At 40.5% G+C, this 20,511-nt stretch overlaps 1 protein-coding gene across 1 annotated transcript in view; it reads left to right on the top strand.

Moving 5' to 3' along the window:
• The first annotated feature begins 687 nt into the window (after positions 1–687).
• samd14 (sterile alpha motif domain containing 14) overlaps positions 688–20,511 on the top strand; it is a 103,382-nt gene continuing 83,558 nt past the window's right edge. The window contains exons 1-2 of the mRNA XM_069904660.1: positions 688–918; positions 1,143–1,195. Of these exons, the coding sequence (XP_069760761.1) occupies positions 1,156–1,195 (40 nt within the window). The 5' untranslated portion in view covers positions 688–918; positions 1,143–1,155. The remainder of the gene's footprint in view (positions 919–1,142; positions 1,196–20,511) is intronic.

A 20,511-nucleotide genomic window follows, 5' to 3' on the forward strand; every position in this document is an offset into this window, starting at 1 on the left:
CTGCAACCTGAACAGTAGTTGTTAATTATGTGCAATTTAACAGGGATTTTATTACATTCACAAACCACTGATGGCCAGTTATCAGCAATCAAACGATGAGAAATTTCTGTTTATTTTCCAAAAATTGAAAAAGAATGTGAACCTTAATAAGGATTATTAGCTGCTCTTTCTTTGGAAACTAAATGCTTTATTGATATAATAGATCGCCAATTGAGCAAGATGATTTGAAGAGGGGTGGAAAGGGTTAAACTGAATTTGCCTGGAGTCCAGGAGCACTGAGGCTTCCAATTGCAATTATGATCGACAGTGTGAACAAGTTGCTGTGTGTCTGTCAGCATCCCCGAAATATCTGCTTCTTTTAAAATCTGATTCTGCAAGATATCATGTGTGGTAGGGAACAGGCTGAAACCTTTTTCGTGGTCGTCACTTAATAATACCGTGATTTTCTTTGCGGGGGGGGGAGAAAGAGTGAGAGAGGAAAAAAATACCCAAGCTTCTGCAATACTGACTTCAGCTCAGAGTCCTGTTCCGTCTTTCCTTTTGCAACAAAATTATGCATCACCGAAAACTGAATGACTCTTAGTGGCACTCAAGGGACCACTGCATTCAATATGTGACAGTCAGGGAGCAGCAGTGTTTGTTAATGACTTATCACAGCAAAGAAACAGGCTCTTCTGGGCAGTTACAGACCTCCTCCCATCTGGACCCTGGACACATCCCATTCTGGATGTATCGAGGCATGAATCTCTGTTTTAATCAAACTGGCTGAGGTTCCCCTGCCCGAATGAATTGCAAACATCCACTGCATCTTGCTGATGGAAGGAATCTTGCTGGAGGGGAATTATTAAGAGCACTGCTAACCATCAGAGTACAGTTGTGGGGAGATGTTGTGATTATCATGCCGTGAATCTTCCACAGGTAAGTTCTAATTAATTATTGTGGGGCTGCTCTCTCTCCTCCCCACCCTCTCCATCGCTGTTCCCTCTACAACCTGTCCCTTCCACTCCTGATAAAGCTCAGAGCCGGCAGGCAGGGCTTTGTCGCTTCACTGGAGTAGAGTTGTACTGATTATTTTAGTTGGCCCTGTGTGTTAGGCCAAAAATAAACCCCTTATCTGATGGCCTGTTTTTTTTTATCCACAGTCCCTGTATCAACATGTCTACAACAAGATCAGGTGATGCAGATGGGGTTTTTGGTGAGTTAATGCAATGTTTTTGTTTTTAAGTTAGTCCTTAACCATTTATGGAAAGCTCAGCAGGCCAAATTCTTATTCAGAGGCTTATTTCTGCTCCTGCATCCTGACCATCTGATGTCAATTTGCTGTTATCTAATCAATAATTCAATCAGTTTCACTGTACGTAAATGGAAAATCAGTAATTCTGAGCAATCCTAAAATAAAGTAATCTATAATTGGGCATTTTCTTGTTTTTTTTAAACAATATCTTTCAAATGTTTACTTGAAGGAGGAAATCAATGGTAACAGAATAGTGATGAATAGTTTGAGAAGTAACTCCTTACATTTGTAAATGTATTCAGAGCCATGGTTCTGACTTCATTTAAAGCAGTTGGTACTGATGAGTTTGTGCTCGGTGTGATGAATACAAGAAGGAACTTTGCTGGAGATGGAGAATATTTAGTCACTTCCCCTTGCCTTTCCAACTCACCCCAGTCCGTCTGAGAATTTAAAATTGAAACAAAATATTATTTATGAAATAACCTTTGCTGCAATATTATTTGTTCACTTAACTGTTACAAGAGTTCTTAAATCATTAATAAAATTAAACTATCACACAGGCAGCATCTGTATAGTTAATGGCATGTATATGTACATGTATGGACAGAGAGAACATAGAGTAAATAAAACAAAGTTAAACATCATAAGATAAATAAATAAATGGAATATTTTAGTTCTTGTTCTATTCTCCAATTGTTTAAAAGAGTATGTTATAATAAACAACGTGTCTGTTGCTTAAGGAAAAGGAAAACATTGAAATGAATGGAGTTAAATAATGGTTGTAAAATTAATCAGCGTTATTGTTGAATATATTGGTCTGTGGCCTTGCAAAACCATTTTGATGTACTCTCTTAAACAACTACATGGAAAAGATTTATTTAAATGTGGTTCAGTGACTCTAAATAATTTTCTGTATACCAGACATGAAAATTACTTACCTAAATTGAATATGGATAGTTCCCAGATACACATTTCATGTATAGCGTATTGGTATCTGAAGTCTTTTGGACAATGGGGCTAATTACCTAGTAAAGAACATCATTTATTACCTACCTTGCAAACTTATTTATGCAGCTATAACTTTATTGACACTTTTTCATGATGTTCTCTCTGGTTTGGAACTTGAAAGAATTAAAATAAATGGTGTTATTTATCTATAAATTTATCAGCTGGCTTAAGATTCTCCACGGTATTTGCGAATATTTTATTAGCCAACAGAACGCAATATAATCTGGCCCTGAGCAAGTTCTAGTCTGATGTTTGCCGTCAGTAGAATATCCCATAGCTTTTATTTTGGCAGATAAGTGGAGTAATAATTTGCACACCCTGGTATCTTGAACGTTTTTTAAAAATCAAAGATATCTAAAATTGCAAATGTTCCTGCGAAACTGTACAATTTCCTGCCAGTCCTCTGAAAACAATAACAACATGCCACAGCTATGTTGAAATGCAAGCTCAGCAACAAAAAAGTTAATTACATATCCACCAGTGGGCCATCTCATTGTGATACCGTTAGTAAAGAGAGGTCTCTCAATGTTAAGAGTTCACTTCAGCTTTCAAATTAAGTTGCATATTTTCATCATAGTTTTTTTTTTAAAAAAGACTAGGTCTGACCACCCCACCGTATCACAATCCCTGTTGGTTAGCACACTGGCCACCACTCTCCTTTAAGAATCTAAAACGTGCTCCCTTCCACAAGCACACTTGGCCTTTTCCCTTTAGCATCCTGTACAGTATTCCAGTATCAGGAACATGACAAATGACATTGATAGTTATCTATTTCATGCTACTGTCCCCACCAACATAAGCTGAAGCAGGAACTTCCTTAAGTAGAATTCTTGCTTAAACAAACCATTGAGGAAGGATGTATTGGCTTTGGAGGTAGTCCAGAGAAGGTTCACCAGGTTGATTCCAAGAATGAAGGGATTGACCTATGAGGAGAGGTTGAGTCATCTGTTCTCACTGCAATTTAGAAGAATGAGAGGGGGTCTTAGAGAGACATATAAAATTATGAAAGGCATAGATAAGATAGAGGTAGGTAAGCTGTTTCCATTGGTGAGGAAGACTAGAACTAGGGGTTGTAGTCTCAAGTGTCAGGGAAGTAAATTTCAGACAGAGATGAGGAGGAACTGCTTTTACCAGAAGGTGGTGAATCTGTGGAATTCGCTGCCCGTCGAAGCAGCGGAGGTGGTCTCAGTAAATGTATTTAATAGCAGGCTGGATAAATTTCTACATAGTAAGGGAATTAATGGATATGGAGAAAAGACGGGTAGGTGGAGATGAGCCTATCATCGGATCAACCATGATTTTATTGAATGGCGGGGTGGGCAAGATGGCTTACTCCTGCTCCTAATTGTTATGTTCTTATTGTATTAGTTTGTGGCTTGTTACTGAAAAGGTGCACCCTGCTGGCATAAGGAGACCTACCTGGATACCTTCAGAAGGTCATGGCAGCTGTTCATTGATTTCAAAGTCCGGGGGGGGATATCCTGTAACTTAAAAGGCGTGGTTTCTCAATCAGTTGGCTGCAGTCAGTGTTTAGTTACTGGCACTGATGCCTGCAAGTCACCACGAGGGGAATTTATAAAACGTGCCTTCTATTGAATTGAATTATTTATTGTCACAAGTATTGAAATGCAGTGAAAAATGTTTTGTATGCTATTCAATCAGGTCCACTTAACACGGGTACAACAAGTAGTGCAAAATGAAAGGCATTTGTTAGGATTTTGTGATTATTTGGGTTAACCCTCATAATGAGAGACAATGAATATGGGGAAAAGGCAGGTCGCTACGGATTAGCAGCAGAGTGGCAAAATCAGTCTTGATGGGCTGAACAGCCTACTCTTGCTCCTATTTCTAATGATCTTGTGTTCTCAACAAAAAAAAAAAGCATGCAAGTATAGTGTTACAGAGAAAAAGGTTTGGTCATAACACCAAATGGCCAGCATCATTTTACTGAGGAGAATTCCACTCAACTATTTGATAACAGTGGGGAAAAAAATTGTCATTCAATTGGGAGGGTGAGAAGTGAAGTGAGTGTGGGTCTTTTAATATACTGGATGTTTTCCCAATGGCAAGTGTAGTAAGATGTGATGGAGAGAAGGTTGGTTTGCATGATGGCATGGTTTGCAGTCATAACTCTCTGCCATTTCTTGCAGTCTTGGGCACAGTAGTTCCTGTACCAACCTGTAATGCACCTGGGCAGGATATTATCCTTCTAGGCCATAGCATTAATGTGTTTGGACCAGGACTTATTGATCATGATTTAAAGATCTCTACAATCTCTACCTCAGCACCATTGATACAGACCGGGCATGTGCTCCACCCTACTTCCCAAACTCAATGAGCAACTCCTTCATTTTGTTGACGTAGAGAGAGAGAGAGAGAGGTGTTCGTGTGGATACTAGACCAGTGGTTCCCAACCTTTTACTTTCCACTCACATACCACTTTAAGTATTCCCTATGTCATAAATGTTCTGTGATGAGTAAGGGATTGCTTAAGGTGATAAGTGAGTGGAAAGGGAAGGTTGAAAATCACTGCTCCAGACCCAATTGTTACTGAAATATTTTGCTTGAGAAAAATTGTCATTGGTCCATTTCCTTTGGAGTTATGAAACCGTGAACATAACGAATTAATGTGGAATGAAAAATTTTCAAACTTTTTCTTTCCACCCACATACCACCTTAAGCAATCCCTTATTAATCACAGAACACTTATGGCATAGGGAATGCTTAAAGTGGTATGTGAGTGGAAAGTAAAAGGTTGGGAACCACTGCACTAGACAAACTGTTTCCACCCCCTCTGTTTCCAATGACATTTCCTCATTTTTTTGAGAAACGGCCAACAACAGTGGTGTTGTATACAAATGTAGAGAGCAGTAGTTGGCTTCACAGTCATGTGTGTATAAGGTGAATAGTACACAGGATGATTTTGGCACCTTGGGACTAAGGGCTAAGATGTGCTCATCCACGAATAGCTTACTCACAGAGCCTGGTCTCACCTGGACCTCTCTGATTAAGATATACATACATCAGGGTGACAGGCTCTTTCAGCCCACGAGCCTGTGTCGCCCAATTCCACCCAAACACCCCGGTACATTTTGAAAGATTGGACACAGCCGGTGGAAACCCATGCAAACATCGGGAGAATGTACAAACTCCTTACAGACAGTATGGGATTCAAACCCTGGTCCCAATCGCTGGCGCTGTAACAGCGTTGCACTAACTGCTATGTTAATTGTACTGCCCTAACATGCCTTCGCAGGTTGGGGAATGCCACCAGGAGGAAGGTGACTAGGGACGATCTGCATCGTCATCTCCAGCTTGGTGTAGGAGACAGGTTTTGTACAAAAGGTACATAAGGAGGTTGGGAGAACACTTCAAAAATGCCAACTATGTATAATATAAATTTGAGCAGCTATCAAGAAGCTGCGCACAAATGTGTTGACAATTATGTCAAGCACACATTTCTTGCTTATTGGATTTTGAGTGACGTGCTCTGTCAATACCAGCATGAAGAAAATCAAGGAAAGCAGTTCTGCAATTTTTGGTGTATGGTCAATTTGTTAGCAGATTCTATCAGGTGCCAAGGTTGTAGACATTTGTAAAAAAATTTTTTAGCACTAACTTCAATAATAACAATGAACTCAGCAAGTCTCAATGGGTTAGAAAAATATTTAGCAAACGCACATTATATTAAATCAATTATATTCATGACACAATATCATATAATCTTTATTTAAATCTAAACACAATATTTGCTCTGAATTTTGAAAATATACCTCAATGATTTTGCAATCCTGGGATTTATTTTCCTGCCATCCTTCTAAGATTTACCTTCAATGTATGATCCATAATATTTTAGCTGGAAGTTCCAGGGTTTCTCCTACCATGCAATGCTTTTAATTTCAAAAACTGCTGTCATTCACTTGCAGAAGCTCATGATTATTCCTGTATCTTTAACACATTTCTTGCTTCTAGCAGATCAATTTCATGTTTATTGTCATCTGACTGTACATATCCAACTCAATTAAACAGTATTTCTCTGGACCATTGTGTGTGCGTGTGAGACACACACACACACACACACACACACACACACACACACACACACACACACACACACACACACACACACACACACACACACACACACACACACACACACACACACACACACACACCCCAAAGTACATAGTAACCACTTATGTACATGAAGATATAATGGAAAATAAATATATTAATAATTGGGGATGATTTACTTGGTGAACAATCTTACAGCCCATGCGAAGAAGCTGTTCCTCAGCCCGACAGTCCCGATTCTGATGCTACTGTACCTCCTTCCTGGTGGTAGTGGGTTAAAGACATTGTCTGAAGGATGAAAAGGGATTTGTATAATTCTACTGAGCCCTTTTTAAGCCAAAACTCCTGGTGAATGTTGTCAATAGAGGAAAGGGAGGGCCCAGTTTTGGTGATCTTCTGAACTAACTTCTGCTCTGATGCTTTGCAGCTACCATCCCACATAATGATGCAGCTTAGACAGGCACCCTCATTATGTTCCTGTAAAAAAGTACAAGATGGGGGCCGGTCCTCCTCAACATCCTTAGGAAATGTAGGTGTTGTTGTGACTTCCTTGCTCATAAGAATGTGTTGTGGGTCCAGGACAGGTCATCCTTTGTATGCACACCAAGGAACTTGGTGCTCTCCATAACTTTTCTAATCTGCATCTCTCTCTTTACCTTCCTTCACTCCAACATGTCCTAAGTTTTGAAATATTTCATATCACCTCACCCATGTGAAAGAGTTTGAGACAAATATACAAATAATTATTAAAGTGCCGTGGTTGCTTCTGCACGACAAGATGCTTCATACTTGTCGCACCTTAAAGAGCTCAGGCCTGAAATGTTGGTTATATATCTTTATCTCCTCTGGATGTTGCAGGACCTGCTGAGTTTCACCAGCACTTTTGTATATTAACTGTGATCATGGCGTCTGCAGACTTTCTTGTTTTACTTGATATAATGAAGATGTTTATCAACTTAAGAGATATTTTCATTTTCTTTACTAAGTTTTAGTTATTTCAAAACATATTAATTATTCAGAGATGTTTTTTCATCTTAAATTAAGGCTCCATTTATCACTAATTATCTAATTGTTTTGGTAATTTATAATGCATTTGGTGTGAGTTACTAAATTACTAATTAACCTATTAAATGTTATATTGTACTACCAATATAATTGCTTTATTTAGTAATTACTTCCCTTGTCTCTCGATTTAGTCACTTTCTCAGAGGAATTGAAAATAGAAATTAAGCTTGTAACATCATAATGCAAGAATATACAAATTCACCTGCACATATATTTTCACATATATTTTAAATGCCCCCCCCCTCCCCCCTGCAAAGGTTTCCATCAGACAACCATTTACTTTGAGAAATTTTAGTCTCCAGATAATGTTTTTCCCTCTCAGTGAAGAGATTCAAAATGCTGGATATAAATGGAACAGTATACATAAATTGGAAGCCTCTGGGGAAGCCAGAAGACAGGATTTTCTTCTACGTAAAACACATCAAAATGAGGCTGCTTATAAGAACTCCAACCTCTTCTGCAATAGCTTTGGAAGCATAAAAATTATTTACAGCATTGTTAATGATCTCTGCATTTATGGACAGCAGGTATTTCCAAGGGAAGATCACAAAGAATGAAGGGGGAGTTAAATTTTCAGAATTACTCGGTTGTTCAAGCAATACATTCACATGTATCTATTCAGATGGAGACTGCCAATCATTTTAAGTGGAGGCGGATAAGCATTTGAAAAGTAAGTACATGAAGAAAGGGAAAGGAATGAACTTTTAGAACCTGGACAAATGAAGGACTACCATCTCCGCATATTGACTGAGATGAATGGGGATAAGGAATGCAGAGACCTGTTGTAATGAATCGTGGTTGGAGCTAAAACGTGCCCTGACTGGTGGAAAAATTCATGGTGTGCTATGGGTAACTTGGATTCGATTTTAATTTTTTTGCAATGTGTTCTAAATAGTTGCAACAGCTGCACTTGGATGATTCTGATCACAAACTCTAGGATTTAAGAGAGCAGGTTAGTATATTTGGGGGTTTTATGTCACCAATAATCCAGAAATCTTAACATTTCTCTATAAGTGCGTGGTTTTACATAATTATTCTAAGCAATCATTAATAAAGACATAGTAAATTTTAGAAGAGCTTGGAAGTACATTCTGGAAGAAGATTGCTATGTTTAGAATGTACAAAGCAGGAACATGGTATTGGGCCAAAATGGAGCTGTTTAGCATTTCTAAATCTCCCCCCACCTTTACTTCATTTCATTCCATTAACATACATTCCCACATAAATTCGGCCATCAGCATTGTTAACTGCTTCTTTCTCCACAACCACTGTTTTGTCAACGTCCTGTTTTTATTTCAGATTTCAGCACCCTGAGTTTTGCTTTGAGAGTACATTCATTCTTCCTCCCTCGTGTATTTTATTTTAGACTTTGCTGATGTGAGCTTTGTGTGCACTGCATCTTTTTTCTGTCTCAGATTGAAGTTTCTCTTGAATTCCTGAATAGATTTATTTGTGCTTGTATGTATCTATAGTCCGTTGTTACGGACCACGTGTAACGAACAGGAATAGACAATGAAGCAGATAGTGTTTAATTTTAAAACACTCATTTTATTTCTAACTCTTAAACTATAATCTTAACTTTTAAACTATCCTTAACATTAAATCTATCCCCAGCTATGCTCAGGTGCTCTGTGTGCTCGTGAGTGTGCTCGTGAGTGTGCTCGTGAGTGTGCTCGTGAGTGTGCTCGTGAGTGTGCTCGTGAGTGTGCTCGTGAGTGTGCTCGTGAGTGTGCTCGTGAGTGTGCTCGTGAGTGTGCTCGTGAGTGTGCTCGTGAGTGTGCTCGTGAGTGTGCTCGTGAGTGTGCTCGTGAGTGTGCTCGTGAGTGTGCTCGTGAGTGTGCTCGTGAGTGTGCTCGTGAGTGTGCTCGTGAGTGTGCTCGTGAGTGTGCTCGTGAGTGTGCTCGTGAGTGTGCTCGTGAGTGTGCTCGTGAGTGTGCTCGTGAGTGTGCTCGTGAGTGTGCTCGTGAGTGTGCTCGTGAGTGTGCTCGTGAGTGTGCTCGTGAGTGTGCTCGTGAGTGTGCTCGTGAGTGTGCTCGTGAGTGTGCTCGTGAGTGTGTGTGTGTGAGAGAGAGATACCCAAACCATTATAGTCCAGGCTAGAAAGTTAAAGTTCAGTTTTTTAAATTCAGTGTTAAAGCATAGGACTTTGAAATTTGATGGCCAAAATTAATGTTGAACTGATGGGAAGACTGGAGTTGTGCCTGCTACAGACTCATGAATTCTTCTTGCATTGCCTGTGAAGAAATTTCCAACCACATGAGTTGTAGTCACAACACCTCTGGTCCCTTTGTAGGCAAGACTTGAACTGGGCAGCCTCCATGAGGCTTCTAAGACCCTAGCATCGGTCTTTCCAAGTAATTTTGCAGCTAGTTACACTTAAGATGAAGCAGTCTCTCCAAGTGACCTTCACTGTCGGTCACAATCAAAATGAAGCACTTTTCTTCCCAAAAGACCCTCCTGGCATGGGTCAATCCACCGAAAAAGCTCAATCATTCACAGAGCATGCTTTGCTCTAAATTCCACAAAAATGACTGGTGACAAGAGGTGCTTCAAAAAGCTGCTTTCTCTTCAGCAGCCAGAATGGTTCTCCCTTTGAAAAATCACAGTGTTTGCAAATGTATTGAATTCTGGAACAGACTGTGACAAGCCTTCCCTCAGTTCTCCCAATGTATCAAATTATCGCTGGGCTGTGACTTGTGTTGTGCTTGTGTGAAATGTTATCTGTTACCTGTGACCATTCAGTCCCTCCTGTATATACTATTCCTTGCAGTGATAATCCCATCTTACTAAAACGGGAGCCATGATGTTGGTTCTTGTCTGTTATATCAAAAAAATGTCATGGTATCAAATAATCTCTTAGCCTTCTCTTTGCAATGTGAAAGATTCATCGTCTTTGATCTTCTGTGATAGTTGCAGTTATTCAGTTTTGATATAATCCTTGTGAATCCTGTTTGCACTTTCTCCAATATTTTAATTCGATTTTACTGAGTTGTCCATAATACTATGATTGAGCTATTTTATATATTTCTTAAAATTTGCTGTTTAAAAAAAAAATTCCATACCCTCAAAACGCATATTTAAATTAACTGCAAGTTCTCATTGAAGAACTGTTCCCTTGGAGTGAATGTTGACATCTATTTGCAACAAAATAGAAAGGAATCTAGTGACATTATTCATTTGGTATTTGTAAGAAAATTATATCAATTTATTTCCCAATCAATTTAATTACTCTTCTCAATAATCCTTGTATGTCTCTTTCCAGTATTATAGGTTTTGCAGATATCCTAACTTTCCATCATGGTCAGTTGAAAAACCTCTGACACACTTTGAGCAATGCCATGCAAGATCTGGAGCAGAAAACAACCTGCTGGATGTACTCAGTGGGTCACCTGATCCCCTTCACACTCACCTCCTCACTGTCTCCCCTTTACCCTATTGGGTCCTGATGTAGGGCCTCGGACTGAGATGTCGACTATCTCTTTCCTGTCTGCTGCCTGGTTCATTGATTTCCTCAAGCAGTTTGTTTTTGTTCCAGATTCTACTGTCCCTTAGCTCTCCTTGAAATTTCTGTCGACCTAGATATTTTCTTTCTTTGGCTTGGCTTCGCGGACAAAGATTTATGGAGGGGGTAGAAGTCCACGTCAGCTGCAAGCTCGTTTGTGGCTGACAAGTCCGATGCGGGACAGGCAGACACGGTTGCAGCGGCTGCAGGGGAAAATTGGTTGGTTAATGGAGCCATAACAGTCGTGATCCCCCTTCTCATCTATTCCTCTGCTGTTGACTCCCTCCCAGTTTTCCCATTTCTGCAAATTATTGGAGAAACAAAGCATGGAATGACTGATTCATTCCATCTGATGTCCAGGCCATTGTGGTGGAGATGTCCACACTGTATTCCATTGTTGTTGCATAATAGATCTGTATGATGGAATTATCAAGCTTTACAGGCCTGGTAAACAAGGCCTTTGGCCCATCTTGCTCATGCCAACCACATTGTTTACCCAACTGGTTACTTTTGCTTGGTTTTGACCCATATCCCTCCAAAGCTTTCCAATCAATATATCTGTCCAAATGACATTCACCTCCACCATTGTGAAATGCTTCCAGCTTCTGGGGATGGAACGCATCTGAGCGCACCACCCATATCAATTTCAATAGCCAACACTGTTTCTTTGATAATGCCAGAGCCTAGTTCCTCCACTGTCCTGGCCCACCTTGAATATGATGCCCCATCTACCAGGATGCTCTTCATCGATCAGGATGTAGTGAGGATGGGACATGGACTTTCCTCAGCCTTCGCAGGAAGTAGAGACGCTGCTGGGCTTTCTTGGCTATGGAGCTGGCGTTAAAGAACCTGGTGAGATTTTCCACCAAGTGCACTTCAAGGAACTTAATACTCTTGATGACCTCAACGGTGGAGACCTCCTGAAGTTGACAACCATTGCTTTTTTTTTTGGCTCTGCACCAGTCCGTTGGCGACTGCAGCTCATCTCTGTACACTGACTCATCATTCTTACTGATCAGGCCCACCACGGTTGTGTTGTCACCAAACTCGGTGATGTGACCCAGTCATGGGTCAGCAAGGTGAACACCAGTGCATTAAGCACACTGCTGCTCAGTGAGGTGGTGTTGGAGATACTGTTACCAATCTGGACTTCCTGAGGTCGCCCTGATAGGAAGTCAAGAATCCAATCGCAATGGAAGATGTTAAGACCCAGCAGGCTCAACTTCCTTATCAGGTACTGTGGTATGATTGAGTTGAATGCTGAACCTTGTTTTCCAAGTGGCTGAGGGCTAGATGGAGGGTGGTGGCAATGGCATTGTCCATAGAGCGGTTGGATCAGTATGCAAACTGCAGAGGGTGCAGTGACGGGGGCACTGATGTGCCTCATGACGAGTCTCTTCATGACGATTGAGTATTTCAGTTTCATTTTATTTTTTGAATGAAAATAAGTGAAATTGATGGGTGCCATAAATACTGACTCATGCAATTAGATGTCTCTGATTTTGTGTAGATTGTAAATTCAATCCAGCTCCATGCAAAACTATTTAAAAAAAACATTTATTTTCAGAGGGTATAATGGTGAATCAGCTTTAATTTTGTATCCTTAGATATTGCATATTTTTGTTACAATGCATATATAAAGAACATATGGGATCGGTCTTTGAATGAAATTGTTATAATTTTGATAATTAATTAATAGGTTGTAATAAATTATTGTTTGCGAACACTGAGTTTTTCAATGTCAGGCTGAACGGATTTGACTCACTGCTTCTGATCTTGGTGCTCTCCTTGGTTAGATGTGCAGCGAGTGGATCACCCAGACCTGGGTGCCATTTGCCAAAATGCAGTTTGACTTTAGTAGCAAGTGGATCTTGTGCTCCATATCCCTGATAATGCGCTCTCAGAATTCTGTATCAGCCACTGAGCATTATTATATCTTTGTGTGTTAATCTGTTTATCTTAATATGATTGATTATTTTAATTAGTTAAAACAACGTTCACACTCATGAACAAAACCTTCTAATGGTAAGAAACATTTAAAAATGATTAACCTCACTTCACAAAATTAAAAACACATTTAAAGTTGATCATTTAAAAACATGAGAGCGGATTAAAAGAACATCAAGAATGAAGAAATAAATAAACATTAATGATAATGATGTTGAGTGTATTGTCAAACATATTGTACGATGTACACCAGCACCAACGTTCTTTATTGCTGTAGCCAGATACTTGTAAAGTACAACTGTAATACTAAATTAATTAAATTAAGAGATAATAAATACTGGTACATAGATGGATGATAAATATTCACAGTAATTCTAGTGCAAAAAAAAGTGACTTGAAATACTGAAGTGCAAACCTTCTTTAAAATAAAAAAATAATTGAACTTGCATTGTTTATCTAACATCGGGGCTGGAAATCCCCATTCAAATTCTTTGGTCTGTCTGGAGAGGTGAATTTTCCATCATCATGAGGTGAATTCCACCACAGTTGGGCACTGCTGCTTGACCCCAGTGACAGGTATGGTAGTCTCTGCTTTTCAACAACTCTCAGGCCTCCACCAGGCCTGCCTGCATCTGGAACTTAGCTGGAAGCAATTAAATACAAGCAGGTGAAATGAAGTCTATGTGACCTGTTTGCACTGCAGCCCCCATTCCCCTGATCTTGGTGCATGCTATGGCATGGGGAATAGGCTGTTTCAGCAACTTCCAGCACCGGCCTGCTCATCACTCATTCGAGGTTGTGATTCCCAGAGCCAGGCAGCAGGACCTCTGGGATCTGTTCTTGCTGGTTGCTTGCTCCTCATGTTTATACCCAGGTGTTCCCAGTGTGGATTACTGGAAGCTTCTGGGACCAGTGGGTACTGCAGAAACTGGAACACATCCTGGACAAGGAGAATAACATTTTAATTTAACTTATTTTTGGGTGATGGTGTAAATTAATTTACTATATATTTTGGCACATAAGATGACCTTCAGATAAGATGGGTCCCCATTTTCAGCCTGGGTATTTCAAGAGTCGTCTTATACGCTGAAATATATGATATTTCAGAAAGCAGCCAATTCCCTGAGAACCACCAGACACAGAGTTTACAAATGTTATGATCAAACTTTTCATTTAAATTTAGACGTATAACACAGTTGCTATTGGCCCACGAGGCAAATTACACCAAATTAACCTACAACCCTGGTATGTTTTGACTGGTAGAAGGAAACAGGAGCACCCAGAGGGAACCGATGCAGATATGGAGAAAATGTACAAACTCCTTACAGATGGTGCATGAGTCGAATCTCAGTAACGGGTGCTGTAACAGTGTTGAATTAGCCGCCATGCTAATTGTGCCACCCCACGTGTTGGATTTTATTTCATACATAACAAGCCAACATTAAACGTGCATCACCAATTGCTCTTTACATGAGAGTCTGGAATGCAAGATCAATTCAGTGTCAACTCCGTGATCTTAAGTGTGGAGTTGGTAATGGTTGACCGGAAGACCCTTTGAGATTTCGTTAGGTGCGTGCAGCAATATGGTAGATACATAGCCTCTATGTAACACTTGCAACTAACAGTGTTAGTTGGAGAAGGCGCATTCTCACGATATCAGCAAGTGGTGTTTTTTTTATACCCCAGGACACGCACTTAGTAAATTATCATACCATGACATTGTCCAATGAATAAGCTGTTGCTACTCTTCTCTGTTAGTCTGCTGCTCATCAGCTTGTTAGTGCCAAGCTTATCTTGAGTGTACAAGGTCACATCTGCATTCTGTTAGTACTGGGTGACTCCTTCTCCGGTCCCATCTCATGATGTTTTTACCTTACAATTACTACTCATACCTCCCTATTATTCCAGAGGGCTTATTGATTATATGAATTAAAAATCTGCCTTGGTCCTCACCAATGAGCTGGGAGCTGGCTGCCCTGTGGAAGACCACACCCTGGACCACAACAGAAGAAATAATGTGGTCGGTGGAGAGAATTCAACGACTTCTGGGTAGGAAGTTCTGCCCCATTCTACTGTAAATAAGGGAACATAAGAAATAGAAACAGGAGGAGGCCATCTAGCCCATCGACCCTGCTCTGTCATTCAATGAGATCATGGCTGATCTGATGATAGGCTCAATCTCCACCTACACGACTTTTCCCTTAATTCCCCTATTATGTAAAAATATATCCTTGTCTTAAATGTATTTACTGAGGTCGCCTCCACTGCTTCTATGGGCAGCAAATTCCACACGTTTGGAAAAGCAAGTCCTCCTCATCTCTGTCCTAAATCTACTACCCTAAATCTTAAGGGTGTGCCCCCTAGTATTTGGTCTCCCCCACAATTTATCCACTTCGAGCTTATCTCTGGCTTTCATAATTTTATGTTTCTATAAGATCCTCTTTCATTCTGTGGGAGAGAAATCACAGTTTAAAAGATGCATTGAATAACAAATACTTGCTTTGACCTTTCGACTACTGCTGTTTAATCTACTATAGGATCTGGGATGCAAAATTGAAAAGATTTGGGAAAGTGCCCGGCTGTCAACTTGCCTCCTGTGTTGACCCTGGTCTCTAGGCTCACTGTCAGTCAATACTCATAATTGGTGGGATACAGAGAGGTATCGTGACCTTCCCTTCTCTCAAGCTCCCTTTTTGTTTGTATAATTAGCTTTGGCGGTATGAGATGTCAAGCCCTCACCACTCTTAGAAACACAACTTCTTTGTTCATATCGGGACTCTGCCTTGTGGGGGGTGAACTGCAAGATCATACTCACTCCAGCTGTGGCGAAGATTCTTGCCCTCATTCCACACCTGCCCCACACCAACGTCTTCATCTGCTGCCCCTGCAACTCTATGATGAACTCCAAGTGGCCTCCTGAATGCAATTAACTCAGTCATCCAGGATCAGTTGTTCACGGACAGCACAAAATCCAAAAATGCTTCTTGATCAAATGAGAAATAAAATTTGCAATTGTGTACCTTTCGCTATGTACACAACACATTTATTTTTCACATTGTATTCAAATGATAACAATCAAGACATTTCAGTAAATACCTTGAAGTGTTCACTCATTGTAGCATCAGGCTGAACCCTAAACAATATCATTCAGGGTGTTTTAATCTGGCATCTGCTCCAAATGGTTTGAGGAAAATGTTTCTAGTATTAACTGTAGATAGGTTTATTATTTATTTGAGGCTTTTTTTAAAGCATTTAAAAAATGTTTTTAATTTGGCCAAACAGCTTGGTAACAGGTCCTTCCGGCCTACAAGCATGTGCTGGTTAATTACATCCAATTAAACTTCAAGCCTTGTATGTTTTGAAGGGTGGGAGAAAACCCATGCAGATGTGAGGAGAATGTATAAACTCCTTACAGACAGTGCTGGATTCGGACCTAGGTCACTGACATTGTAACCGTGCTGCTAACCGCAGAGAAAAGTTTTCCCACCAACGTTTAGTATTTCTACTTTGATCTTTGGAATGCGGGGAAATAAAATGGGTAAAGGTAGGATCAGTGTAAACGGGTACTTGATGGTTGGCACAGACTCGGTGGGCTGAAAGGGCCTGTTTTTATGTTGACTTGAATGGCTCTTTCTTTCAAGTGGCAGAGCACTGTTACCCAGAGCCCAAAATACTTCAGATGGAGCCACACAGTTGGCTGTTGGGGAAGGAGCGTGCATCTGCTGACGATCTGGTGCAGCGTGGAGGAGAGGGTTGCATTATTCAGCTGTGGCATGGTTCACTGCATGCACTGTGAAGGGAAGAAGCAGTCAATTTATTCAGTTATTTATGGAGAGGAAACCCAGTGACAGCGAGAGTTGCTATAGTTACAGCCTCCTGAAAGGGAATGCACAGCTGTCAGAATTTTGATTTCAGGCTCTACTGAAAGAACCATTTTAAAATAAGAACAGTTTAAAATGGTTTATGATCTTGTATCAAATTTCACAGATTATTTGGAAAAAAAAAATTTTTCTGTCATGTTTATATTCCATTTAAACCTCATTCTTTCTCCTTCATCTAATTCTGCAAACACTCATTCCCTTTCCTTCATAAATGTATCTCGATTTCCCTGAAATCTGGGCTAATTGCTCTGTGATTACAATTTCCAGGGTTCATATGTGCTTGAAGCGGGTTTGATGAGAGAGAAGGTCAGAATCAATGACTGTGTGCAGGGATGTGAATGAGTATGTGCATGCGTAGCTCTCTCCCTCTTTGTTTGTGTGCATGGACGTGAATAAGTGTGCGGGTGGGAGGTGAGTTTGTGCGTCTCTGAGTTTGTCTGCTTGAAGATTTGTATATGTGAGTGAGTATCGTATATGTGTGTGACTGGATGGAATGTGATGCACCAAGTCAATGAACTGCAGGTGTATTGCCAAATAATGAATTACAAAATTAGTTTCTCACATAGTGAAAATAATGAACATTTAAACAAGAGCAGTGATGGGAAGCCGTGCTTTCTGGCTACAGTGCAGTCGGGGGGGGGGGGTGGGGATGGGTGGAGGAAAGAGGGAAGGGCAAATAAATACTCCTACAATTCTGGAAAGGGATTTGCGAGGAGATAGAATTAGTTCAAAATAAAGTGGAGAAAAGGACCTATTATACCAAACAATGTGAACAAGATGAACAAATCTGTCTATTTCAACTCAGGAGTTGAATAAATGATGCTGTTGCCTTTTGTGGCATGACATCTTTGGTTCTGCATCAACAGGCTGGGACCCCGTTACAGCAATCACTGACTAACTGTCAAGTTTTCAGGCATCTTCCTTCAGCCGTAGATCTCATCCCTCTTACCCACATATGTCAATGTTCCTCACGCAACTCTGGAGAAGTTACACCAGGAATCACAGGTTATTCCCAGAGAAAAAAAAATCAGAATCCGACTGAGATAAGTCCTTAAATTTTGGATCCAAAGCTAACAAAAGGAACTATAATGATCTGAGCCTTTCATATTCTTGAAACAATATTTATTTATTTATGTAGATGAATACTTGTCCTATGTATGTATTGTTTGTATGAGTGTTATGTCTGGTTGCGTGTCTGCGTGTTTTACACTGTGGACTGAAGAATGCTGTTTCATTGGGTTGTATTTGACTTGAGTTCCTCCTCATCTGAACTCACCTCTGAATATATCCTTACCACTTGCCCAAACATCTTAATTCCATTATGGCTGCAATCCTCTGATCACTGAATGGATCTCCACTCCACTAAGGTGCCAACTTTCCAATGGCTGGCCCAAAACCTGACCACCTCAGGCCACCATTGCCCTTTGGAAGCCAAACTGATCTTTCATATCCACCTGAGAGTGTTTAATCTGGAAGGTGGCCACTCAAAGAGTACAGCATTTTTCAGGACTATATTGAAGGGGGAATCAAGGTTTCTGTGCTCATATTTCAAGACTGGCATTTGAACAAAGAACTTCTGCCTCAAAGGAGATTAGAACATAGAGCGCAAGTGCAGGGCCTACGATGTTGTGCCGACCTATATATAACTTTAAAAAAATGAACCCCTCCCTACCTCATAACCCTCTATTTTTATTTCATCTGTGTGCTTGTCTAAGAGTCTCTTAAATACCCCTATTATTCGAGCTTCCACCACCAACCCTGGCAATGCATTCCAGACACCCACAACTCTCTGCGTTTATTAAAAAAAACCTACCCCTAATGTCTCCCCTAAACCTTCCTCCCTTCATTTTGAACAGATGTCCTTCTGTGTTGGCTACTACCACCCTGGGAAAATGGTGTTGCTCTCTACCTTATCTATGCCTCTCATAATCTTGTAGACCTCTATTAAGGGATTGGTGGAAACATGTTAATTAGTCCATGACAGTCAATTGAGATCTGGTAAATGTGCTGAGAAATGAGATTGTTACCAAAAATGTGGTCCTCTTGTATAAGGACCTTCATTATTTCATTAAGATATTTAGCAAAATATCACATCGTACTTTCAAAACAGAAGCCCATGGGATGAGAATGGCAAGGCCAATGTGGTGTCAAAATGGGTGAAAGGAGTTAAAGGTCAAGAGTATTATTATTTTTGCACTGGAAAGAGGCATGTGATGGTGCTTCCCTGCAAAGGTCAGCCAGAGATCTGATGGAACAAGTGTCTTACTCTCTGAAGGTCATTTTTAATCCTGAAACTCAGTGTGGGATGGGATTAATCTGCCTATGTGTGTATTAATTGAAGTTGGAAAGGGGTGTGGCTTGGTGGATGAGGAGGATGGGTGGGTGGCACCACAGAACCAACCTTCTCCCAGAAGGCGAGCGACCAATGACAATATTTTAAGGAAGTCTCAGGCTTCAGCTTTTAATGCTTTTGGCTTCTGCGCTAGATGTCTGGCCTTCCTCGATCTCAAGGACTCAGAGGCCAAATGAAAGAGGAGGCCTGCAATGGAAGGGATAGTGCAGGTAGCAATAGAATGGAAGTCATTCAGTCCAGCACACAGGGAAGTTCTTCTTGCCACAATTGGCCTCCTTCACCCCTGTGAAATGAATTGGTTCAAATCTCACTTCCTGTGACCAAGCTTTGATATCAGTGGTTTTCAAACTTTTCATTTTCACTCACGTACCACTTTAAGTATTCCCTATGCCTTAGTTGATCTGATTAGTAAGGGATCGTCTCCAACCGTGCATCTTGGCACCTCACAGTTCGGCGGGCTGTAACCTCCTTTAAAGAAGACCGCAGAGCCCACCTCACTGACAAAAGACAAAGGAGGAAAAACCCAACACCCAACCCCAACCAACCAATTTTCCCCTGCAACCGCTGCAACCGTGTCTGCCTGTCCCGCATAGGACTTGTCAGCCACAAACGAGCCTGCAGCTGACGTGGACATTTACCCCTCCATAAATCTTCGTCCACGAAGCCAAGCCAAAGAAAATATTTAAAGTGGTATGTGAGTTGAAAGAAAAATTTTGAAAACCACTGCTCTATAAGATCAATACACAATCAGTCTTCCTGATCAAATGATCTACCCTATAATTGTAATACCTCTGCATTTGAGGTGCCCTGCTTAATCACTGACCCCATCCTAACTCCTGACCTCTGATCACCCACAAACCCCGATCTCCAAACAGAGCTATCCCTCTATTGTGAGCTTTATTGACATGGAACAACAATCCTATCTGATGCAGTGCTGTCAGTTCCCCCGATGAAAAGGAGCCAGCCTTTCATTATGGAACCTGAGCTGGGGAACTGCTTATATAGAGCCCCATTTATTTATAGAGCTAAGACATTGCAGACTTCAAGGAAATGCTGACATGCAGGTATCCTGACCAGAATTTATCTCCTTTAAAATTCTGCCCCTGTAAATATCTGAGCTGATCATTTAAGCCATATTTGTTTTAAACAGAAATTCATTTGACATATCTTTGCTGTGATCAGGAATTGAAGGACTTTCATGTTGTAACTTGATCTGCATGTAAGTTAGAAAAAAAATGCACATTTTTGCTATTTATGGACTAGATTTGTTACTATTTCCTGCAATTTCTTTTCCAATTCATAAAAGCAGTGATAAATCAATAAAACCATTGAGATTTCTGTAAGGATAAATGTGTTGGAATATTGGAAACGCATTAAAATCCAAAAGGTCATACTTACTCAACTTTGGCTGAGGAGGATTCAATCAGTGCAAACCACAAGTTACAAG

The sequence above is a fragment of the Narcine bancroftii genome, chromosome 12 (assembly GCF_036971445.1).
Source record: "Narcine bancroftii isolate sNarBan1 chromosome 12, sNarBan1.hap1, whole genome shotgun sequence".
Taxonomy (NCBI): domain Eukaryota; kingdom Metazoa; phylum Chordata; class Chondrichthyes; order Torpediniformes; family Narcinidae; genus Narcine; species Narcine bancroftii.